The 25,560-nt window shown below is 41.7% G+C and overlaps 3 protein-coding genes across 5 annotated transcripts in view; 1 reads left to right on the forward strand and 2 right to left on the reverse strand.

The window, feature by feature from the left end:
- Positions 1-20,656, forward strand: part of LOC145452592 (uncharacterized) — a 230,416-nt gene extending 209,760 nt beyond the window's left edge. The window contains exon 2 of one of the 2 annotated variants that reach the window (XM_080330783.1): positions 18,554-20,656. In XM_080330783.1, the coding sequence (XP_080186909.1) occupies positions 18,583-19,497 (915 nt within the window). In that variant the 5' untranslated portion in view covers positions 18,554-18,582 and the 3' untranslated portion in view covers positions 19,498-20,656. Of the gene's footprint in view, positions 1-3,678; positions 4,729-18,553 lie in introns of those variants that run through there. The other variant, XM_080330784.1, reaches the window with a different exon arrangement.
- On the reverse strand, positions 14,266-16,453 carry LOC145452808 (myb/SANT-like DNA-binding domain-containing protein 3). 2 transcript variants are annotated; one of them, XM_080330947.1, is made up of 4 exons: positions 15,717-16,453; positions 15,596-15,658; positions 15,449-15,535; positions 14,266-15,385 (listed from the first exon to the last, which is right to left on the reverse strand). In XM_080330947.1, the coding sequence occupies exons 1-4, from the start codon at positions 16,063-16,065 to the stop codon at positions 15,186-15,188; spliced, it is 699 nt and encodes a 232-aa protein (XP_080187073.1). In that variant the 5' UTR covers positions 16,066-16,453; the 3' UTR covers positions 14,266-15,185. The 2 variants fall into 2 exon arrangements, with proteins under 2 accessions (XP_080187073.1, XP_080187072.1); XM_080330946.1 differs by having other exon boundaries at positions 15,449-15,658.
- Positions 20,657-20,851: 195 nt separating the features above from the next.
- LOC145452598 (putative oxidoreductase TM_0325) lies at positions 20,852-24,032 on the reverse strand. The gene is made up of 7 exons (XM_080330791.1): positions 23,829-24,032; positions 22,488-22,618; positions 22,284-22,418; positions 21,568-21,664; positions 21,369-21,479; positions 21,268-21,304; positions 20,852-21,198 (listed from the first exon to the last, which is right to left on the reverse strand). The coding sequence occupies exons 1-7, from the start codon at positions 23,863-23,865 to the stop codon at positions 20,982-20,984; spliced, it is 765 nt and encodes a 254-aa protein (XP_080186917.1). The 5' UTR covers positions 23,866-24,032; the 3' UTR covers positions 20,852-20,981.
- Between the last annotated feature and the right edge of the window lie 1,528 nt (positions 24,033-25,560).

Genomic DNA, 25,560 nt, shown 5'->3' on the forward strand with positions numbered 1-25,560 from the left:
ATCAGTTTGCATGTATCGCTGTGTGTATTGTGTAATATGAGTCTAGTGTGAAACGTCGTTTTGAGTACTGTGTCGTGGAATATAATCTTATTATAACCGTATGGACTGGTGTACTGTGTGTTAGGCGTTTCGTGTAGCGAGCGCGCAGCAGGCGGCGATCGCAGAGAGACGAGGTCCGGAGCCCAGGAACACACCGGCTTCCCTGTTAGGTACGTGACGCCGTATCAGGGTCGCTACAATATACTAATTTTCCTCGCTTTCAGCAGTTCCTCGTCGCATTTTCAAGTACCAGTACCAATAGACGAAATCTCAATATAAGTGTGGTTATTTCACTATTCTTCGAAATTACAATGAAATGTCGGTCTTGGCCGTCTGAGTCTTGAGTTATTTATGACTTGGTTCGAGTCATACGGAATGGCTCGAGTCGAAGTCGAGTCAATACACAGATTTACTCGAGTCGAGTCGAGTCATTTCCGTATTTCGAGAAAATGACTCGAGTCAAGTCGAGTCATCACAAAATCGTGACTCGAGTCATTACAACCCTGCTTTTGCTTGGACTATTTGGGGGTATGAGTATGAAGCTAACCACTACGCTATCTCCCGCGATACTGGAGTAAAAATCAGACAAGAATCATAAGAATAGTAAAAAATAAAAATATATAAAGAATAATAACATGTAGCCTACGATTCATTAAATCCGCCCATCGTCGTTAACATTGCAATTATACAACTACGGATTGAACATCATTTTAACAGGCAGCAATTAAGATCGGTGTAATGACTCATAGGCGTATAGCCGCAGGATGAAAATTGGGAGTATAGGGCGAATTTTGTAAATAATGACGTGATGTCGCGAACATCCGTAGTCACGCAGTGAAAAAATGATGACAAGTACCTAATCGAAAATGCGAAGTGGAAATCCCGCCATTCGATCCCCTCACTAGGCCTACGCCACAACTAGCTTCGCTCAGCTTCGTACTCATCACCATGAGATCATTTCACAAACGTGTTTATTGTGCATGCGTATTTGCATGTGCGGTTCTGCGTTGTGCAATGTCATTTCGTCGATATTCTAAGCTGCCACACACCACTTACTGACATGCTAAAATATTTAACACACGAAATAAAATATTCAGAGGGATGTATCATAAATACGAGATGGACAAGCAACTGAAATAGGCATCTGAGTCGGAACGCGGTATAGGATAAACCAATACACACAGACGTGATCCGGCAATCTTAGACGTAAAAGATAGTCAAAATTTCTTAATAGGTTTATGTTCATGTAATACGAGTTATATTCAGCGTTTAAATCACTATAGACCGATCATAAGAATTTTAAGTGTGTTTCGCGATACCGTCGTTTCGGACAGTACAAACTCGGCCCATATGGATGTATCAGATGCAATATTTACTAATTGACGAGGTTTCTGATATGAAATTACAATATTGACTCAGCGATTACCAGAAAAACCATCGTCACATCGAAATTACTCGTGTATATGGTAAATGGCCCTGGTAGTTTCATAATCCGAACACCCACTCCAATCAAATCAGATAATTGCATCTGGAGAAGTCCATACCAACACTGACCCAACGCATTGTTTCGCTCACTGACTCAACGCTGTATAACAACGTGCATAAGTACCACGCGTGCGGGATTCTAATAATATTTGACGTTAGTATTCGGCTTCAGATGGATCCATTCGGGTAATAATTTGATCATAATGTAGTCAACATTGTAGTAGGCAGCACCTATACTCGAGTGTGTCGAGATAGCGTAGAGCAGAGGTCATCATTCTGATCAACCTTTTTGCCAATCACAGCCGCATTTTGATTACCTATGTAGCCTACGGTCGCATTCTCGGGTATAGCCGTGATGAACCAGCTGGACGCAAAATACCTGTGTTAAACTATCCATTCCCATTTCCAGTGAACTTTGGACTATTCCGCTTTTCATAGCGGCCTATTATACGCACAGAAATTGCGAGTGGTACTGTTTATGAATAGTTACTGAGGTTGGTCATGGTTGCGCGGCGAATTTTTCAGATTCACTGATGGATTCCGTCATTAATAGTATAGCATAGTATCACATACTACTATAAAATATTTATCCATTCACAGCCTATGTGATCAGATTCACCGGTGGAGTTGATTATTTCTAAAATTTAGGGCAATTTATAAATGATAGTGCAACTTCGGGTGGGCCAATTGTTATTAGTCATTTTGTTGCATGCTTTTATTTATTGACCTCCACCCCCACCAGGATTGTCGGTATAGTGTAAATATTTTGGAATCGCTTAAATATACCAGAAACATATTATTAGGGATGGTGTGAACCTCTGAAAGGTTCAGGTTCGTGTGAACGCGAACCTTTTTGAAAGGTTCTGTGTGAACGCGAACGTGAGCCTCATGACATCACGTGACGTCATTTTGCTAATTCCAACCCTACATTTCAGTGAAGTGATATATCAATGTACAACACGATTGCTAGCGACGACTCGGGCCACATTATGCCACACAGCTGAAGTGCATACTAACTTTTCAAACGTACCCAAATATATCATCTGGAGCAAGCAAATGATATAATAATCACATAAAGTCAATATCGACGAAGCCTTGCAAGAGAATATAAGCTTACGCCTGAACGGTCTAGGCCAGACCGGCCGGAGTATTGCCAGGCGTAGCCAACACCCCAATCCCATGGATTTGTTCTTTATGATACAATAAACATATGAAATCAAGATGGTCCCCCTACGCCAGCTAGATTTTTTTACATTAGACAACGATGAATTCTTTATATGAATTTCATTGATTGGTTGAATAAGCATCGTTTGCTGACTAACCTGTAGCGTATTTCGCTCTTGATATTATGTGATTGCGGGTCAAGCTCACAGCAAAGAGTCACTAAATATTTACAAACGGGAAACTGGATATTTCGAGCAAACTTTTGTAACAATGCAAGTAAAAATTTTGAGATTGTCAAGGTGCATGCTCGTTTAGTGCTGATTTTTTTATGCTGCCAGCGCAATGCATATAGTTGCCCGCAGTTGAAATGCGATGGATTTTGACCTATAATGCTATAATGAGGTGGAAAATTGTAATATATGAAAAAGGTTCACAGTGCAGAACTTACCAAGGTTCGTTTGTGAACGTGAACCTCTAAATTTCCGAGGTTAACACACAGAACGCGAACTTGAACCTCACGTTCACGCCATCCCCAATATTTATTTCGTGAGGAGCACGCAATCCGATTCCGGCTCATATTGCAAAGGGCCCTACTATATTAAAATCAAAAAATGAAGTCGTATTGAATCGTGCCGAGCGCAAAGAAAATTTCAATTTGCATGTCGACGGCCGCCAACGCATACTACGTGTCGACGGCCGCATGCAGGTTGCCCACCCCTGGCGTAGAGGTAGAAGCGGTGTCTTAAAGCCTAGAAGTGGGCCGTGTGCTACAAGTTGGTAAATACCGAATCATAATGAAGAATGTCGTTCTGATGTAAAATGACGAATGTAGTCGAAACACCATGAATATCATAACCAACAACAACAACCTACTACGCCTACTACGAAAAAGTAAGAGTAGTTTACTTCGTTAATGACCACCTTTGTATAGAACTGGATGCAATCGGCGAGTCATTGTATTTGTACCAGCTCCATTCTTTGCGAATACAGGTGTTGCTAGAATAGAGCTCGATTGATCCGCAATACTATATATTGCTACATTCTTTGATCAAAAGAAACATGTCGAATCGGACTATCTCAACTTTAATGGAAAGCCAAGCAGCATGTATGCAAGGCATCATCGACCAATGCTCAAGATCGCAAGAATCTAGAGCTCTGCATAGGATAGACAAGAATGATGGTATTGGCAAGCGTCGCGGAGTTAGCTCACTCAAAGTCGCTCGTAGAAATAAGAAAGTACCGATCGAAAGGCTAGATTCGTTGAAGAAATTGTTTGATGATATCAAAGTGGACGAGGATTCAAGCGATGACAGTGGCGATGAAACAGCAGTGTGCCGTGACATTGCTAGACAAGTTTCATTGATCGTACCAGCGTGCTCAGTTCCGGAATACTTCAGCAGGGCAAGGGGGCCGTATCGTTGTTATTTGAGTGACGCCATAACAGGTATGGGATGGCGACCATCGGGTACGTTGGCGCTTGCAGTAGACGCACCAGCTTCCGGCCTACAGTATTGGGAATTGACCGGGACTAAAAACGGTAAAAGCGGGTATGTTTTCGGACTCTCAACGAGAAGAGGCTGGAAATACGCCACAGTGCAAGTCAATAATAGGATCAAATTTCAATTTCATTCAAAATCACCAGATCACATTGATATCGAGGCGGAACCAATTACCGATGGCCGAGTTTTTCATCTCATGCGCAAAGATTCAGACGGCGGATACCTTATTCCAGGAACGCGGCCTTATCATTACGTCAGGATAGGAGCCAAAATAAGTCGCGGGCATCGCATAGAGATATCGGATAATCAGAGACTAGCACAAACATGGATAATTCGAGATCACTGACACTCATGATTGTGACGTAGACTACATGTAAACAAAATGCACCATAATTTTTCGATCAGGGAAAATCGGCTTCCATATTGATTTCCCTATTTTATACTAATCGCTCATGTACGCAACCGTGACGTTTGACGATAACGCATGTAATACTTTATCGTGGTATACATTATAAGCCTACAATATATTGGTAATCCTGAAGATGTGTGTGTTGGGAGTTTATCCAAGCTCTTCATCGTCAATCGATCAGAGTAAGCTATATAGCTGTGACACTATAGTTCTTGCGAAAACAGCAGTCTTGTCCGACAACACAATAGCTTATTTCGCTCAACTCAAGATAATGTTCAGCGCCGCAGTAAGAAATACTTCCCCGTAAAGTTCAGAGTTTCCAGTAAAATGGATAGGCCATAAAGAAATAATTCAGCTATCTGTGGTCACTGATCACACTGCTATATTACTCTTGACTCAGAGGTCCACGACATTTCAAAGTCATCCGGTCTATGTGCAATGTGCACTTTCAAAATTAGTACATGCAAGGTTGCATATAAAACAAACTTTGTTTTAAAACACTTTGTTTAAACATGTTTTAATCGGTGTTTTAACCAAATGCCTTTTTGAATTATTTTTTTCAAACATTGCATAATTATGCCATATTTGTTCAAATACTTTCGAAAAACATGTAGTATGAGCCTACGGGCGATTTGCAACCAATAAAATTACAATAATGACTCAGCCATTATCAGAAAAACCATCGTCACATCGAAATTACTCGTGTATATGGTGAATGGCCCCGGTAGTTTCATAATCCAAACACCCACTCCAATCAAATCAGATATTTGCATCTGGAGAAGTCTATACCAACACTGACCCAACGCATTATGTCGCTCACTGACTCAACGCTGTATAACAACGTACATAAGTACTGCGCGCGCCGAATTCTAATGGTATTTGACGTTAGTATTCGGCGTTAGATGCATCCATTCGGGTAATAATTTGATCAGAATGCAGTCAACATTGTAGTAGGCAGAACCTATACTATAGTGTGTCGAGATAGCGTAGAGCAGAGGTGATCATTCTGATCAACCTTTTTGCCAATCACGGCCGCATTTCGATTACTTTACGTAGCCTACGGTCGCATTCCCCGGCATAGCCGTAATGAACTAGCTGGGCGCAAAATACCTGTGTTAAACTGTCAATTTCCATTTCCAGTGACCTTGGGACTATTCCGCTCTTCACATCAGCCTATTATACGCACCGAAATTGCGAGTGGTACTGTTATGAATAGTTACTGAGGTTGGTTTTGGTCGTGAGACGAATTTTTCAGATTCACTAATGGATTCCGTCATTAATAGTAGCATAGTATCACATATTACTATAAAATCTTTATCCTTTCTCAGTCTATGTGATCAGATTCACCGGTAGAGTTGATAGAGGGAATTCTTTCGAAAATTTAGGGTAATTTATGAATGATAGTGCATCTTCGGGTGGGCCAATTGTTATTAGTCACTTTGTTGCATGCTTTTATTCGTTGACCTCCCCCCCATCAAGATTGTCGGTATAGTGGAAATATATTGGAATCGCCCAAATGTACCAGAAACAAATTTATTTCGTGAGGAGCACGCGATTCCGATTCCGGCTCATATTGCAAAGGGCCCTACTATAATAAAATTTAAAACAGGCGATTCATTGTATTTGTACCAGCTCCATTCTCTGCGAATAAAGGTGTTGCTAGAATAGACTGCAGAGGTGGTCAGTAACGAAGTACTTCTACTTTTTCGAAGTACTCAAGTAGTTTTCCTCTACTTCTGGTACTTACTCAAGTAGATCTGATTTTCGCTACTTCTACTTCTACTTCGCAATATTTTGTGATCTAGTTACTTACTTTTCGCTATTTTCAGTTTGTCAAGTAGAAATAGTTCAATCTTCCAATCAGAAAGATAGCCTGAGGAATTTCGGGGCTGTTTTCACGGAGTATCAACATTTAATTTTCATGAAAGTTGCGTAAAGCCCAGAATTTTCGTCGCGCTCCGCGCGCAGTGGATATTGAGTTACCAGTGTGATTTATCGAAAGTATCGATGAATATAATTAAGGTCGCGGGTTGGCGTGGTTGCGTTCACACAGGGATATCTCGATATAAGCTACACAGTATGACATTTTTACGGCCCACCATATTTTTTATTAACGTTTACTAATCGCGCAAAGTGTTTGCACCGTATCCTATACAAGTTCTCCGTATTGCTCTTCGACTAAACTACGGACCGTATAATATGGGGGAGGGATGGCGCCATACCATGCTATTTTCTAAAATGTGCTGTTCGAGAAAACAGAGGATAAATATCGCATTTCCATATCAATACTATCATTTTCATCCCATGATGTGTACGAATGCTTATGCTATCAAAAATTGGATACCTGCAGGTATGCACCAATATGAATCAAGCTCGTCACCTTTCGCTTAGCTTTACAATCCATGTGAACGAATTAGGATCGTTTTCACTACTTACTTACTTGAGTACTTTTAAAGTCAGTCAATTCTACTTCTACTTCAAGTAGTTTTAGGTTGCTTATGGAAGAAGTACTTCTACTCGTACTTGAGTAGATTTTTTCGTCGCTACTTCTACTTCTACTTGAGTAGCTTTCTTGACTACTTTGACCACCCCTGGAATAGAGCTCGTTTGATTCTCAATACTATATATTGCTACATATGCTTTGATGAAAAGAAACATGTCGAATCGGACTATCTCAACTTTAATGGAAAGCCTAGCAGCATGTATGCAAGGCATCATCGACCAATGTTCAAGATCGCAAGAATCTAGAGCTCTGCATAGGATAGAAATGAAAGATGATATGAAAGTGGTCGAGGATTCAAGCGATGACACTGCTGGCGATGAAACAGCAGTGTGCCGTGACATTGCTAGACAAGTTTCATTGATCGTACCAGTGTGCTCAGTTCCGAAATACTTCAGCAGCGCCAGGGGGCCGCATCCTTGTTATTTGAGTGACGCCATAACTGGTATGGGATGGCGACCATCGGGTACGCGGGTGCTTGCAGTAGACGCACCAGCTTCCGGCCTACATTACTGGGAATTGACCGGGACAAAAAACGGTAAAAGCGGGTATGTTTTCGGACATTTAACGAAAGGAGGCTGGAAATACGCGAGAGTGCAAGGCAAAAATAGGATCAGATTTCAACTTCATTCAAAATCACCAGATCACATTGATATCGAGGCGGAGCCAATTACCGATGGGCGAGTTTTTCATCTCATGCACAAAGATTCAGATGGCGGATATCTTATTCCAGGAACGCGGCCTTATCAGTACGTCAGGATAGGAGACAAAATAGGTCGCGGGCATCGCATAGAGATATCGGATGATCAGAGACTAGCACAAACATGGATAATCCGAGATCACTGACACTCATGATTGTGACGTAGACCCCATGAAGACAAAATGCACTATAATTTTTCGATCAGGGCAAATCAGCTTACATGTTGATTTCCCTATTTTATACTAATCGTGACCTTTGACGATAACGCATGTAATACTTTATCGTGGTACACATTATAAGCCTAAAATATATTGGTAATCCTGATGATGTGTGTGTTGGGAGTTTATCCAAGCTCTTCGTCGTCAATCGATCAGAGTAAGCTAGCTGTCTTACAAAAAGCCTGACCAAAGCGGGTCTTTCTATATAGGCCGCTCAGGAATCACAGAATATTGACCTGGTGTAAAAAGACCATAGTATCAGTATTGATATTTTCATCATTTCACAAACACCACAAAACAGATCGATAAAATGAAAAGATAGGAAGGTGTCGATGTCGATACGACTTGGAGTAGTCTTTGAAATCAGGCACCACATGGGCCTATAGGCGATGTAAAAAAGAGGCATGCACACTGAATGAAAAGTGAAGCAGAGAATATAAAAGGCAAGCGATAAAATGAGGTGCCATTGATCACAGATGTTAGAACACGAGGAATATCAATACACGTCGGATCATATTCATCCATTCTACAGACACACAATGTACAATGCGATATGCAAGACTCAATGCGATGTAATGAAGAGATAGGAGAATGCCGAATCGATCATCTCCACGTCGGCCTAGATCCCCATGTAACAGCAGTGTTCGAACTTGGTCTTTACGCGTCCTTGCTAATTTTACTTAGATCCATTATTCCGTCCTTCATCAGGTCTGTCTCTAGGAAATTTTGACGCCGTAAGAACTAGCGACACTGCGGAAGAGAAGCCCAGGTAAACCCACAATGCTTCGGATACCGACCAGAATTGAACCCGGTTCGCCTGCTACCATGTCGAAGACGTGACATGATAGTTCTTACGAAACCAGCAGTCTTGTCCGACAACACTATAGCTTATTTCGCTCAACTCAAGATATTGTTCAGCTCCGTAATAAGAAATACTTCCCCGTAAAGTTCAGAGTTTCCAGTAAAATGGATAGGCCATAAAGAACTAATTCAGCTGTCTGTGGTCACTGATCACACTGCTATATTACTCTTGACTCAGAGGTCCACGGCCTTTCAGAGTAATTTTGTCTATGTGCAATGTGCACTTTCAAAATAGTACATGTAGGGTTGCATTTAAAACAAACTTTGTTTTGAAACACTTTGTTTAAAACATGTTTTAATCAGTGTTTTAAACAAATGCCATTTTAATTTTTTTTTTCAAACGTTGTATATTATATGCCATATTTGTTAAAAACTTTCGAAAAACATGTAGTATGAGCCTACGGACGATTTGCATCCAATATAGTCGATGTATACGATATGGAGTGGCTGGAACCTTCGTAATCGTCGTCGGGTAAACAGTTCTAGCAAGGAAATATAGATCATTGGTACGGAATGGGTGTTCTGATTAGAGCCCGACCGATTATCGGCTCGCCGATAATATCGAGTCGATATCACGCTTGGAGAGAAATATCGGTATCGACCATTGAAGGTAAAAAAATATCGGCCTTTTTCGTGACGTCACAACATGGTGGCAGGGAGTCAGAGAAGTCGATAGAAGACGTGAGGGTGGTAAATTATAAAAATAAATGGCCAAGCTGCATATAGTGCATGCTGCATAGAGGGCAGTAGGCGTTCCTATCTGAAAAATATTGTAGATAACTAATCACCGTTATGCCCCGCTGACTTCGTGGGAATCTCCCTGCAGTAAGCAATCGATCACCAAAGACAGAGAGCAGCTGGATCCTGGATGGATAGTTGTCTGCAGAAGATTTCAATCAGTAAGAGAAATGAGAACTTCAATCATGCTGGACTGGCCCTCGTGATGATAGAGAAAAGCGTCGCGTCGAAACGTTTCTCTGAAGATAGTGCTATTGGTTCGGTACCAACAGAGCTAATTATACCAGTAATGTATGAAGTCGTCTGACACTCTGACTGAGGGATGAGACCTGCGGGGCCACCATGATAGGAAATATGCGAGCATAGAGGGCAAGAAAATCAAGCAAAGGTGGAGTAAAGCCAATAACAGATCCGAACATTTTTGATTCCATGATGACATTGGCCAATTCTGACAAGAGAGCGTAAAATATTGATCAATTGATTGTTGAAATGCTGGTCATGGTCAAGGCCCAAGGGGGATGGGTGGAGCAGTTGCAGACATGGACAATTTGAGTTGTTTTCAACTTTCTCTTCAGCTATTTGTTGATGATGTGCTGAAGGCTCCAGGTGCTCTGCCAGAAGAATATCAATATTTGGTGAAACCATTGAAGGAAAGATCCCCTGCAAGGGAGCGGTGGAACCGAAATGAAGAAAGATTTCCAATCCTTGCTGTGCCACTAGGTACCAAGTGAAAGACTGCTCACTGTGTTTAGTACTATATACATCATTTATGAAAGACCACAGAAGTTCACTCCTTGGAGAAAGCGCCGAGAAATTGTGCTTCGTGAACTGTAATCTGCAACTGCTGGATTGGTGCTTTTGATATATTTTTATAGCCCCTAGATCATTTATTTCATGTTCAAGCATATCAATGGCTGTAAAGTTGTTGAAATAAATGCTCTGAGGTGTTAAATATGGGCCTTGAGCCAGATTCCATACATTTTGAATATCGGCTGAATATATCGAGGTTATCGGTGGAGGTACTGGATATCGGTGTTATCGGTATCGGCTCGGAAATCCAATATCGGTCGGGCTCTAGTTCTGATGATGACGCGACAACCGACCATAAAATACTGCATGTCGATGTAGTCCTTGAAGATATTTTTGGTCTGTATATGACAGTGGCCGGATTCCGGAAGCCCTTTTCATCGCAGGATCCATATTTAACCATAATATTTTCAATTGCCAATGTCAATCCACTGTGCCACCACAATCAAGGATTCGTGACGTCATGGCCAAAAACAACAATGAAAAACATGTTTGTTCTAAATTGATTTTTGTTTTAAATGCAATCCTTAGTAAGCCTACGTCAGCTGCTCTAATTTTCTTCATATCGTCCACTTTGTTTAGTGTGGCGAGTAGATCGTTTTACGTCGGTTCAGTAACGTTCTTATGCCACGTCTCAAAATCGCATTCGTGAAAACCCGAAGGAGGATTTAGTTATAACGAACCAAAGTCGAAGAGTCAACGTTTACAATTAAATTAAAACCTATACATTTCTTTCTCAAAATGCTGCAGGTCGACTCAAAAAGTGAGCGTAGAAATATACAAACTTACACTGCATGCCAGAGCACTGCTCTTCAACCTTTTTCGTTGTGGTACACCCTTTTGAACGTTGACTCAAAACTCGTACAGCTCTGACCACATAATAGACCGATTCCGTTTTAAGTATTTCGATTATATATATATATATATATAAATAGCATTTGGATGCATTCCAGCGGATAGCAGATTTCAAAGATTTCAGCTGTACTGGCTAACCTGAGCATGTGGGCTGAGAAAGAGTAAAAATCTTGACAGTGTAATATGTGAATACTACTAACATTATCGACGAAATTCATTCAAGAGGTTGTGAAAATTAGCAGATTATTATACCACATCACAGGCGACCATTGTTCTCGATGGCCATTCATCAGTTTTCTACCTATTGAATATGTAGTCATCAGAGGAACTGCAATTAATTTATTCGACAGGAAATTAACGATTAATGAATCAACTTGTATACAATAAATGACTATCAAACCTTTACACACAGGTTGATGCTGTGACAATCGTGAATGCATTTCACGTTTTGCCAACAGCGAATAATATCATGTATCCCGTCAAGGTGCCAGCAGTGACTGATTGAGGTTAGTATATAGGCTTATTTGAAGGTGAACAGGCTATCCGTCACTGTGTTGTGTAGCATCAGTGCAGACCTTCATCAGCGTATATATATAGTAAACGTCAAGCATAATATACTATCACATTTCTAAGACGGCGAAAGTGATCCAAACGGTCTTGTTATGTCTTCAAACAAGGACGAGGTGCATTTAAAATGTTGGACAGGAGTTCACCATTAACGAGACGACATTACGTTTATAGATATGGGCCATATGCCGTAACTGAATTGTAGTTTATTAAAGCCTATGTTAAATATTTATATACTATATTTACTAAATTATGCGAAAGATATCCAAGTGTACGTGTACATTCAAGTTACGATGTTGAAATAAGCTTCTACAGGCTCCGAAAATGAGTTCGATAATCGCGATGCTTCAGAGCGCGAGCGGAATATGGCGTCTGGCGTTCATGAGTGATGCAAGTTAATACAGGGGTGGCCAACCTTTTCGCCGAAAAGGGCCATATGAGATTTACGAACCATTGCGCGGTTTCATTTGAATGTTGTTGACATGTTTTTAGTTGTCCGATAGGAGCGAGCCGGATTAGGTAACGGTGAAAACAAGACTTAGGGTGGAGCCCAATTCCTATCCTCAGCCAAGTTCTACTCAAATGCGTATCGATACTCAACTAAGTATCGATCGTTACTCAGCGTTGAGTGCGCGCCAATTCTCTCTACTCAGTTGAGTATCGATTTCCAGACGCCGTTTTTCGATATTGTGTTGCCAGATTTTAATAGCCGAAAACGGACACGCGTGGACGACTTTGCCATGACGACGCGGTGGTTTTCCCGCTATTAGTTCACTGACTAGCGCAGGAGAGATGAGAATGCAGCGGTTCTGAAATGTTAGCTGCAATTTCCTACTGAAATATAGGATATAAAACCCGCACCGCAATATTGGGTCGAAGTATTCGCTCAATATTGCTCTAGCGTTAGATATCTGGATTACCAAGTAGCTTCTGATCAGCGCAACATATAACAGTAGCCTACTTCTTACATTTGCTTTTTAACACTTCTTTAGAACGTACTCTAATCACTAAAATGGATTGCCGCAGCCGAACAACTTCCTCATCTGAAGACCCACTGGAAGTATTAGAATTTATTGAACAAGAAAGTCCACGCACACCACAGAAATATTTGAAAGATGTCACCAACCCATTTGAAAAGTATTCAGAAGTAGAGTTCAAAAGCCGTTATCGATTTTCCAAGGATTCTGCCATTGACGTTTTTGGGGTGATAAAGCACGATGAGTCATTGTCGGTTAGAGGACAGTGTCTACCTCCACTACTTCAGTTCCTTGTGGCGTTGCGTTTCTTCGCAAAAGGGCATATTCAACAGTCAGACGGTGATTTGATCGGTGTTTCACGTAACACAGCAAGGCGCAGTATACATAGAATTGCTTATGCAATCGCCACACAAAAGCCGAGTTTTATACAATACTGGTATGCAGATGCTCAGAAGCTGAAAGAAGGCTTCTTTAGAATTGATGGCTTTCCGGGAGTCGTGGGGGCGATTGATTGTACGCACATTCCGGTTGTATCACCAGGTGGAGATGAAGCAGAGATATTTAGAAACAGGAAAGGATTCATGTCAGTGAATGTGCAAGTGATATGTGACAGTAACCGTAAAATTCTAAACATAGTTGCCAGGTGGCCTGGCTCTACCCACGACTCCCGGATTTTCAATAACAGTTCAATCAAGGATGACTTGGAGAGTGGATTACTCGATGGTGTTCTTCTGGGCGATAACGGCTATGCCTGCTTGCCCTATCTGATGACACCATTGATGAATCCCACAACCCGCCAGGAAAAGCGCTATAACAAGATGCACATAGCGACACGATCCCGTGTGGAGCACTGCTTCGGAGTGCTAAAGCGCAGATTCCTGGCTCTCAGCATTCCATTGCGAACTAGGCTGGATAATTCATTGACCATAATCATCGCCATTGCTTGCCTCCATAATGCGGCCATAAGCAGGAACCAGTCACTGGAAGACAATTATGATATTGAAATTCCGGAAATACGTTCCAACGCTGGCGATACAGCTTCAGGGAGGGCAGTGAGGGAGGGCTTGATTGCTCAAATGTAAGCCGTGCCCAGCGTATCAATCGAGTTCTTGATCTATATTCCTCATTTTATTCAGTTATTTTGTTTCCTGGTTTCAACTAATAAATCATATATCAAGTTGTTGCAGAAAATTCGATTTAACTGCAACGTCAGGCAATTAGGCTATGGCCAGGTAGCAGGAGAACATGGACCTGAACAACCTACTAGCGTTTCAATGTAATTTCTTATGCACAACAACCCAGATATTACAGAGTGCAACGTTAATCTACTAGTTGAATGCAACTATGACCCACCTTCCTGTACACACGCTGTCCTAATTGTCGACGAAGCCAGTATGCACATTTTACACGCGAATGTCCTCATCTTTTATGGAATCGCACCAACCCTAATTGAAAAATATGTTGTGCGTTAACATGAACTGAAGTCTTGTTTTGGAAAGTGCTCAAGAATACGGTTGATAACAAATTGTAGTGGTTGATGCGAGCAAACTGTCAGGTTCAATGCTATGTGCAGATATTGACAAACAACCAAACAGCTATATCACAAATGTTGTGCCATCGGCAACCTTTAAAACCAGCGGTACTTGAAATCGGGGGCGCAAAGTCACCAGAAAGGGGCCACGAAGCTGCGTTCAACTCAATTTTTCTTCAAAGCTCAGCGCGATTTACCTCAATTAATAGTATTGGTATGTGTACAGTTTCAACTTCATATTCGAGAATTCTCTCATCAACAGGGAACAGTCAAAACCTTCCATGCCATCAAACCATCCTTTGGGATTGCTATAGCAAAGTGGTTTCATTATGTGATATGACGATAAGGCGGGCGTCAAAATTTTCACTATCATAAAGGGGGACGAGTCTTAAACAGTCCGAGAACCACTGCTTTAAGCTAACCATAATGAGTCGAAATTGACGATATGTATAAAGTTAACGAGACATGTTCAGGAAAAGACGGTAGAAAATATACCAAGCCGTTATTACTGCAATCCTGAACACAATGGACCGATGCAAAAGAAATATTCGGACCTACCTCGCGTCGAGTGGCCTCCGCTGCCCGCGCTTCGGTTACCAAGATGCTCGCCGCACGACCGCCGTCGAGAAGAATGACACGTGCGAGCAATTTCTGTTACGTTCTACGCGTTGATTCGAGCGTGACCTTATGATATATCATGAGTACCAGTTCTACCTCGGCACTTGATATCGTATTTACAATGATTACTCTTTTATTGCATCGATAATTCATCAAGAAACTAATAGGAACGATAATAACGTAGTAAGAATGCAGCTCCGATGAAATTGGCAGTTTTTCAAGATTTCTCCAATCTTTCCATCTTTAATTTTAGATACATAATTTTTAGACGTAGCTCCTCTCTTCGCAACTCACTCTCCTCTTCCATCCATCTACTCTCCCTCATTCTTAACTCCTTCATCCATTCCGCTTCCTTCAATTTCTCTCTCATATATCGCGCCTTGTTTTCTTCTAAATCATTACTACAACTGCTGTCGTCTAGATATTAAATGGTTCGAATGAGTTTATCTTGATTTCTACATATCCCGAGTATTGTCTCACCACGAACACTGTAACTCGAGCTCAGATTGAGCCTGGAGGTCCGCTCAATGTCTTGCTCGTTGTCGGATACTAAATTCATTACCACATCTAAAAATTGAAGAGCATTTGTACAGATATTAATATGTGAGATCAGGTTTCGTGACTCACAAGACTTTGCTCCATCGTCGTCAAACGGGTTGCCCAAATCGCGTATCTGTCCCGGGACGACAGCTATAAAGTAATCTTTTGTTTCAAGCAGCACTAGATATTGAAGACTTCAAGAACATACATGCCACTGCCTCACTAAGAGGATCCACATTTACTTCAATTGGTCCTCCACCAGTTTTTCTCTGCTCTCTTTTAAGTAATGCGGAATCAGTCTTAGAGCGTTCTTTCATATTCAGCCATCTTTTCCGAAGACATTTGGCACTTCTCTGGCAGCTGATACCAGCAGCATTAAACTCTAAAGCCAGCAGCTCCCAGGCTCTTTCCTTTCCTGCGGCACAGACCTTATCGGTCTTTTTGTTTTCTATTATTGGACACCCCTTCACCAGCTCCAGCAGAAGAGCCTTTTCTTTATGTTGGAAATTTGGTTCTCTTTTAATACCGGTACCTCTTTCCATTATGTTAGACGCCATTTCAATATACTATATATCTACCTACAAATTTTAGAAAGCTGTAGGTATTAAATTTGTGTAGAACAAATGTAGAAAGCAGAATCCGTGCAACCAAACGCATCTAATAAATTAATTAAACGAAACGCGATACTACCATGTCAGACAGCAGGCTTTTTACCTCTAGTCGGCAGTACAGAAAATCGGACAACAAAAGGCGGGAGTCGCTAGGTTACAAACTACGGTTCGCCGCTCGACCGTGAAAATTGACACTTAAGTCTGGTGGTTCCTTAACTTAAGTTTTAGTGCCGATCTGGACGCATTTGAGTATGAGTATCCTTTTTGGCGTGAGTTGAGTTACGAAATCGTTGCTGAGTAGAGAATCGCTACTCAGCAGAGAAATTGGGCTCCACCCTAACATCTTACTACGCATCAAAATCGTTAGCAGTTATGTCATGAAAACTCAGTGTGCATTTATGTCCTAGCTGTAAAGCGCGAACATTTTTCAAAGTTAATAAATGAATTCGGTCAATATTGTTACTTGCATATAATGCGGGTCGCCTATGTATATAGCTGGGCTTATTTAGCAAGTTCAGGACTATTCGGCGCTTGGAAATAGCAATATCGTAAGTTTCGGCGAAAATGTGTCTATCATGTTATGCCAAGGTTTCATCGCCGACGATCTTTCTGCGAGCGCAGACGCGAAGTCGCATGTTCTCACATAATTTTCAGGATGACGTACCAATACTACCAATATTAAAAGTAAGAAATCGAGTGACATAAATCGCCCGAATTGTGCTATGCAAAATTTCACGTCAAACAGATCTGCCGCGAAATATTCTACTTTATGGGTAATTGGGCATGGTTAGGGCTGGGCACAATGATCCGAGTACTCGAATCTGAATCGAATATAAATTTTGATGATTCGAGTCGAGTAGTAAAATACGATTTTTTCGAGTACTGAAATTATACGCTTCTCAACACTGAAAGTTAATTTATCAACGAGAATTATAGTTTCGATACTATTTTGCACTGTTGAAGCCTTGATTGGCGGAATCGTAGCATACGAAACATATGATATAAAGTTACGAAGGTTACTGGACGTAACACATTTTCGAAGTCATGATTATCCCACAACATTGTCACCAAGGGAATGAAATCCGTATGGTCGAACAAATACCCAAGTATCTTTTATGAGATGGATAACTGGCGTTATATTCTTTGTGCTGGCATAAACGGGACATATTTGAACTTTGACGTATTACATCATGTTATGACGTCATAATAAGTGATACTCGATTACTCGACTCGAAGCATATTACGTGATTCAGAATCGAATCACTCAGGTACTCGATTTTGCCCAGCCCTAGTCATGGTCATACACCAAGATTCTCGGCTGGTGATCATCGACATCCCAATTTTTGCGGTCAGGCTAATCAAATTTTTGGTTGGCCTTGCAAGTTCAGAACAAAATTTTTTTTTGATAATATATCCAATTTCAAAATTATCTCCGGGGCCACTCAAAACCTGGCCATCCCAGGACTATCAAATCTGACACTTCCACCGAATCGAGTGAATGTGCAATGATTGATTATGGCAATTTTTTTGACATGTTGAAAAAGTCAAAATTAGGTCAAAACTGTAGCGTTAGGTCAAAAAATTTCAAAATTGTAAACAAAGTCAAAATTTTTTTTACAACCTGCATTTCGTTTGTATCGTAGATTTTGAACTGTCGGGGACCTTATCATTTGACATTTTACAGCTTGTAGCCTACTTTATTGGCCTACCGTTGTAGACGGCTCATTGTGAATCATAAACATTCAAATAAAACAAATAGGTTGGCATTGTGTTATGCTCAACGTACCGCAATATACAAACTGAAGCAAGACTGGGTGCTGGTCATTGCATGGTTCTTATATCAAGAAGCGCAATATGAAAAATTGTGATGTAGACACCATTGTCAGAATGAAGCAACACGGTGTGTCAGCAGCAGTGTACGCAGGCACAACGTCAGTGTTGTCAGCCAACAACTGCTACTATGTTGAACGTTCTTTTTCTATTCTTGGCAAGCTACTTAGTAAGGATAAACACTTTCTACCCGAGAATGTAGGAAAAGTATCTTTCGTTGTGCTACAACAGATTTTAATTATTTCCACCATAATACGTGATGTAGCTACTGGAATTCTTCATAGGGCCAGATTTCGTTAAAATCAAGTTTTTTCATGAAAAATTTGTCAGTTTTTGAGTCAAAAGTATTTTCAGGCCAAACTACTTCATAAGGACAGACCAGAACCAGAAATGATAATAAGTAGAGCATTTCTAACAATGTGGGGAAACACCTAATTTGCATTAGGTCAAAATTAGGATTTTTGAGGTCAAAAAATGTCAAAATTCTGATATTTTAGATTAAAATCTTCCGTTTTTCGGTAAAAAATACCCTACTGATGATAGACAATTTTTATTTTGACATCCATTAATTAAAATTAATAGTTACTCATTCATTATTTGGTAGTCTACTGAGCGGTAGGCCTACTATTGAAAATGTCGGTACAAAGACCTCGTCGTCGCCACTCCTTCGTAACAAGGAGCATGTCAAATTCAGCGTTCGCCTCTTTGATCGAATACCACAATGACTGCTTTGAAGATCTCATCATGCAGTGCTCAAAGCCACACCAACCCGAAGCCGTACGTCGCATTAGCACAAACCCGGCGACTACAGGATGCGTTAGTAAGACACTGCTGAGGGTCACCCAGCAGAAAATGGGCTGTCGACGAAGGAGAGTGCTGCCCGTCGCAAGAATTGACTCGATGCGAAACTGTATCGACGGTATGGAATTGCACGAGGATTCAGCCGGAGAACACTGTGATTACCGCAGATTGAGGAGTGAAATTTCTCTTCACCATAAATATGCGAACACGGAAAGATACGATTGCAGTGAAAACAACGGCAGCGCAAGCGTTTCTGAGATAATGTGTCAAAATTCTTGGATTCGTCCGACGCTGGTGTGTCACGAAGAAGCAAGCGGAGTACTGGGCCCGTACCGGTGCCGTGTGTGTAATCCTGTAACCGGAATGGGATGGCGTTCGAGAGGTATGTTAGTCGAGGCGGGGGAACCGTCTTCAGACCTGTACTACTGGCGTTTGATAGTAAACGAAAATTCCGGGTATATGTTCGGATTTTCGTCACGCCAGGGCTGGCGATACGCTACCGTGCTGGAGAATAACAGAATAAAGTTCCAATCGCACTCGGATTCGCCGGACCAAGTCGATATCGAGACACAGTTGACCACGGACGCCCGCGTCTTCTATTACCACACATATTTAGACGGCGGGTATCTTATACAGGGGAACAAACCGGACCATTTCGTGACGATAGCCGAAAATCGCGGGAGGCAGTTCGTCGAGTTATCGGACAGCCGGAGACAAGCACACACGTGGAGAATAGACAGCGTATAAGACCATACGTATTTACAGATGGGTTTGATTGGCTAATTCTCGTTCTTTCATTGCCACTGACCATGATCAGTCTAATCGTGAATAATCTGGCTTCATAACCGACGAATAATTTCATAAAATTACAATAGTCGGACAGAGTGAAATGTATCAAACAAATTATGATATAAGTTTCCTATCTTGGGATGACTCGAGTCTCCTAATGGTCTTAAATATAAACACTTGGGGCATGTTGAGGAACATATGACACTTGAGGTAATTTATGCCGCGACGCATGTTGTAAGTAGCGCCAGCATTTTAATTACAGTTGATGCTTGACACCGGGGACTGCGATAACTTATCGTAGGCCCCGTTGATACCTTCGAAATTCCACTAAACAAGTAATCATAAGGACGTAGTTTGTCTAAAATTGATGCAAATTTGTAATAAGCATCGACACGGAGAACGAATATAGCGTATTGGCGAACAAGCTGAACATGAGGGCGGTGTTTGTGGATCACGGATGTATCAATGAATAATGAACATGAACAATGAACATGTGATAAACAACACATTAGAGCCTGACTAGAGACGGAAATATTTTGGGAAATTTCATTCAAGCATTCTATATGAGTGCTTTTAAACCTGTGGGATTGTACGGACTTGTGGGTACGAGAAAAAATACTGCGGATCACAAGCGTGGTGCGGATGAATGTTGTGCATAATGTTTTGACTTATTTTGGCGAGGAATAACTAAAATAAACTTGATAGGATATTAGGTACAGTGGCTCCTTAACTTTTGCTGCTGCGACGCATTTGTATAACTTGCTAGACTACACGACAGAAACAGAATAGGCCCGATTTTGACATAAATCTCCTGACTGAACATCCTCCGCTGAACGCGGTATCTAAACCCCCTTGGCGTGTACGACATATTTCCTTCATAACATCGGCTGACAACTATATAAAGTTTGATCTCTGCGTGACTGCTGGAGCGTGATGTTTGTGGAAATTTCAATACATCGCAGCTCCATTACGGTGGCGTTCTGAAGCAAACGGCTGCGGCCAATTTTTTTTCGTTTTACCCTTCAATTTGAGACCACATCATTTTTAGAGTGCAGTGCCCCTCTAACTCTCTTCATTTATGTGTAATAATTTATTGGTTTGTGTGTGCCTAAGAATTTTTTTGCAAAATATCAGTGCGGATCAGGGATTTCTAGAATTCTCTGGTGCCGATGGTTCTCAAAAAGTTGAAAACCACCGTTCTATATAATTGGAAAGAAATGAAGCAACCAACCGTATATAGGACTGACGCAATGACCGATCTCCCTTTGTAGTTGATTCACCATGTAGCCATTATTGACTTCGAAGCCTCGAATACGGTTACATCCGTCAGATTTTTATTCCATGATTGATAGGAACCTGTCGTAGCCAACTACATTCATTGCAACGAAACACGCAGAAGCCCAATATCAAACGCAGTTTTTGAATTAGCCAGCAGGGAACATCTATTTAAACTTGCTGCTCTGCAGCAATCCTCCATCAATCGGCAGCGTTACCCCAGTAGTCATTCCACTGCAGCAGAGATACATGATTCCTTCGGACACCTGATGGGCGTCGATAGCGCCGAAAGGTTGCGCTTTAGTAATATTTGCCATCATTGTCTCGGTATCGGCCTTCGATATCCCCGAATTTTCGGCGAAACGCGTCGGCACGACAGCAGGGCTGTGAACAAGTCATGCAAGAAGATAGACAATAAATAAATCACGGAAAATAGTATGTTCCAAGCCTTACTTGATCGTGTTTACGCGGACCCCATATTGGGCACACTCTGTAATGCAAAGCGATTGCGCAATTCTTTCTCATTGACGTTTCAGTAAAAAGAATGATGTTACCAGCGGAAAAACCTCTACTGTAGTGATCTAACGCAGCTTTAGTCATGCTGTAGGTGACGCTTCCCGGAACTGACATCAAAGATGCACAGGATGAGACGTTAACAATGCAGCCTAAAAAGGAAGTGAATCAGTTCGGGTACCCATACCATGATAACAACATATTATCGTCAATATGCTAGAGGTGTTAACAGTGACATACCCTTCGATATCTTCAAGTACGGAAGCGCAAATTTACTCAAGAATACGGGTGCTCGCAAGTTGACTTTGAAAAGCTTTTCGTAATCTTCAAGCTCGACCTATACACATAATAGTGTGTTATCGTCATGTCATGTCGCTGGCATTCAGCTCGACACTTGTGGGTAACACGGCTTGCTTTAGGAACGGGTAGCAGAGTCAGGGCAGTGGAGACGGTTCACTTTACCCACGACTCCAACTGCTACTCTATACATTTTTATTAGTGGTTTCGACAATTTAACACTCCGACTCCAACATTCCAGTAACTACGGTACACGCAGAAAATTCTGTTTCATTTTAGTCATTATTATCATTACTAAGTGGTTTTGGTTTCTATTTACAGTAGTAGGAGTCTGGGTATTTTAACAAACCGCGACTCCAACCCGCATGTGTTTCCGGAACTTGACTCCATACACCAAAGGGCGTTACACAAATTTTTATGACCCCGAATCCACCAAGAGAGAGTTTAACGAAACTACGATTCCAGAATCGGCGAAGGGTCCAGTCACTGACCCTAAAATTCCAAATAATGACGGGGCCCACTTTGAGTGCGTGACTAGCCGAAAAAAGAGCGGTATTGACGTGCAAGGTACATTTATTATTAGGAATTCCTCTTTCCAATGCAGTCGGAAACTACAAAGCTACAAGTGGAAGCATTTAGCGCGCCATTGCGATCGTCACCTGTTCCATGAACTTGTGGTAACCAAGCGCCGCGTTATTCACAAGAACGTCGATTCCTTCGAATTTATCGACCGCCTCTTTGATCAACAGCTCGAGATTGTCAAATTCGGCGAGATCCCCAACGAACTCATGGACCTGACAACCGTAATGTCCGATAAATTGCATAAAAGTATGTTCTGCTAATCTTCAATTCCGTACACCGACCTCGGCACCGTTAGCTTTGCACTTCTTGGCGGTGCTGTCCAACCTCTCCCGATCCCTTCCAGCGATAACAAGCCTCGCCCCCTCTTTCGCGAAGTCAATCGCTGCGGCTGCTCCTATTCCGCTGGAGGCACCTGTCAGCCCATTTCGTCAGCCACAGCAACGAAACCGATTATGCAACCACGGTTAATTGAAGCAGAGAAATCGAAGTAATCGTCGATTTATTAAGTATTCAAATCATTTTGCCCAACCCTAATATTGGCTTGGACGTATGTACTGTACACTTGTACAGTTGGCACCGCATTGAACATATTTTATGTAGAAGCCTTGAAACCTCGATTGATCGTATTGCACCACCCGAAAAATGTAGTACAGAGCTATACAAGTTAGTGGAACGGCATATCTATGAAGTCACGATCATCCCACAGCATTGTCACAAAGAGCAATCAAAAAGGTAAAGTCGAAAAAATTCCGAATTATCTTTTATGTGTTTTGTGACTGGCATTATATTCTTTGTGATCGCATAGAATGTGCTTATTTGGACGTTCCACGTCATTTATGATGCGATGACGTCATAATGGGTAATATACTCGAATACTGGACTAACCTCGAAGCCTAATACTCGATTTAGAATCGAATCACACACGTACCCAATTTTGCCCAGCTTTAAATAGCATGTAGGATGAGTTCAAGTCACGGGCGATTGTCATGGCCATTCTTGAATGTTCATCAATGTGACAGTCATAGTGAATTTTAAGCGACTAACCAGTAACCAGCGAAACCAGGCTTCAGACAAGCGGATTTAGCTCTATAACTCTGAGGTAGCACTCTTTCGTTGGCCCATTCGTACAGGTTGGGCCATGAACTCCGCGTGCGTCCGTCTATTTTTAAACGCGTCATAATTAACTTCGATTAAGAAAACAACTCTCAATGGAATCTTTTATTGTTGCGACGCCTGGCAGGAAACGCCGTGGTTAACTCCGAACCGGTACGAAGCCTACTTCTTAACGTATGGCTTGGCATGTTACCACTGATATTTTGGTACTGGACAGTGAAAGCCCATAATCTCCAAGATGATTACGTATTATATTTCAAAATCACGCAAACAGGCAAATAGGTTAAATGACAACAGGCGAAGAACTGCTGCAGCAACCGATTTACCGGCGTTAGAATTGTATCAAGGTACGGGTCATTCACCTAGCCCACACAACTTCCAACCACCGACTTTTCCAGTGCAATCAATCCCCATCGCATAACATAACTAACTGTTGAGAATATGATTCCCGATACAGGCAAAACCATGGACGATTTTTATTAATATTATACGTTGCATGCTACACTTACCGGTAATGACCACCACTTTCTTTTGGAATCTTGTCATGATGGAGTTTAAAGTAACGTACTTGAATCGGAACGACGTCAGAAGACTTCTATTTTCTTCCAATAATATCAATATGCACGACGCGACTGTAGTCGACTATAGATATGTAGCTATATACAAGATACAACCATACGTCGGCGTGAAGGAATAATAGAGGATACAGGAGAGAGATCTAATCAGTACAGTATTTCGAAGCGTAATCAAAGAATCAACACGTGCCTTTCGTCTCGCTTGATCAGTAAACTAAAACGAAAACATCGTCGCGGCTACATAACAGTGATGAGCATATGAAGGACTCGGATAGGGTTCTGACTGGAATTTGCACAATTTTGAGACACTCGGGTCGGATTCAGATTCTATTGTAAACCTTATCACGGATATTTTCGAATAGTTGTAACTTCTGCTTCGGATATTTGTGGATAGTTCTGACCAGTGATGTGCGGTGAGGTTCATGGCTGGTGAGGCACGTCCCCCCTGTGGAAGACCTCCTAATATAGTCGATGTAAAGAGATTCACAATAGTTTTCAGACAGCTTTATTTCCGCGTCCTCACGGCAGCCAGTCCAGATCAAGAAGCAGCATGCATTGTGATGGGTCCACCAAGTGTCCATTTAAGTCGGAGCTAGACACTTGGCGGCCCTAGAAATAACAGTACCATCACAATAGTAACTAACAAACATCACATACACCCATAATGGGTGGGCTGTCACACCCCCCACACACACATAAACACGCACGCACGCACGTAAAGTAGATGATAAAGAGACCCAAATTATGAATAACAGCAGCGGCGTATCCGGACAATACCGAGAATGCTATTACCGAGAATGCTATTACCGAGAAGGACAATACCGAGAATGGACATTACCGAGAATGGACAATACCGAGAATGGACATTACCGAGAATGGACAATACGGAGAATGGACATCACCGAGAATGAACAATACCGAGAATACTATTACCGAGAATGGCTATTACCGAGAATGGCTATTACCGAGATTACTATTACCGAGAATGTCTATTACCGAGAATACTATTCCCGAGAATGACCATTACCGAGAATGGACATTACCGAGAATGCTATTACCGCGAATGGCTATTACCGAGAATGGCTATTACCGAGAACGCTATTACCGAGAACGCTATTACCGAGAATGTATATTACCGAGAATGCTATTACCGAGATTGACCATTACCGAGAATGGACATTACCGAGAATGCTATTACCGAGAATGACCATTACCGAGAATGGACACTACCGACAATACACTTTGGCACACTAATGCTCGGCGACCTCACGTCCGAGAGACCACCCGAGGGTGTCGACGCGATAAGCGATCTCCCCATTTGCTGTACAGACTAACCGAACCGGTCGGGCTCGGAATAGTCGTTTGAAAAATCGCAATTTTCGACTTTTACACCCGTTTTTACGAAACCTTCGAAATTTCCATCATTGTTTTACGTATGTTAAAAAAATGAGTGGTGTAGCTAGACAGACAGTGTCGCAATGACCTAGATTTGTTTTGCTACACGTGTTACGAGAACACGTTGAAAATGAAGCGATTTAATATGTGAAATGTCACCAAGTGCACTTACAAGGAGTGTTTATGGTATGACGTTGGGAGATCAAGATAAACGCCGGGCACCAGCATTAGGCTGAAACTTCGCCCTTATGGACTCAAGGTAAAGTCAATT

Source organism: Botryllus schlosseri, chromosome 12, assembly GCF_051294905.1.
Source record: "Botryllus schlosseri isolate E-star chromosome 12, Bs_hap1, whole genome shotgun sequence".
NCBI lineage: Eukaryota > Metazoa > Chordata > Ascidiacea > Stolidobranchia > Styelidae > Botryllus > Botryllus schlosseri.

Excerpts from the sequence above, each read along its gene's own strand:
- LOC145452808 (XM_080330946.1), bottom strand. The coding sequence starts at position 16,065 with ATGGCGTCTAACATAATGGAAAGAGGTACCGGTATTAAAAGAGAACCA. Across the intron at positions 15,659-15,716 it reads TCTTAGTGAGGCAGTGGCAT|CTGTCGTCCCGGGACAGATA; the intron begins GTATGTTCTTGA and ends ATTACTTTATAG. Across the intron at positions 15,386-15,448 it reads CTCGAGTTACAGTGTTCGTG|ACGACAGCAGTTGTAGTAAT; the intron begins GTGAGACAATAC and ends TTTAATATCTAG.
- LOC145452598 (XM_080330791.1), bottom strand. The coding sequence starts at position 23,865 with ATGACAAGATTCCAAAAGAAAGTGGTGGTCATTACCG. Across the intron at positions 22,419-22,487 it reads GCAAAGCTAACGGTGCCGAG|GTCCATGAGTTCGTTGGGGA; the intron begins GTCGGTGTACGG and ends TACGGTTGTCAG. Across the intron at positions 21,199-21,267 it reads GTCCGCGTAAACACGATCAA|CCCTGCTGTCGTGCCGACGC; the intron begins GTAAGGCTTGGA and ends ACTTGTTCACAG.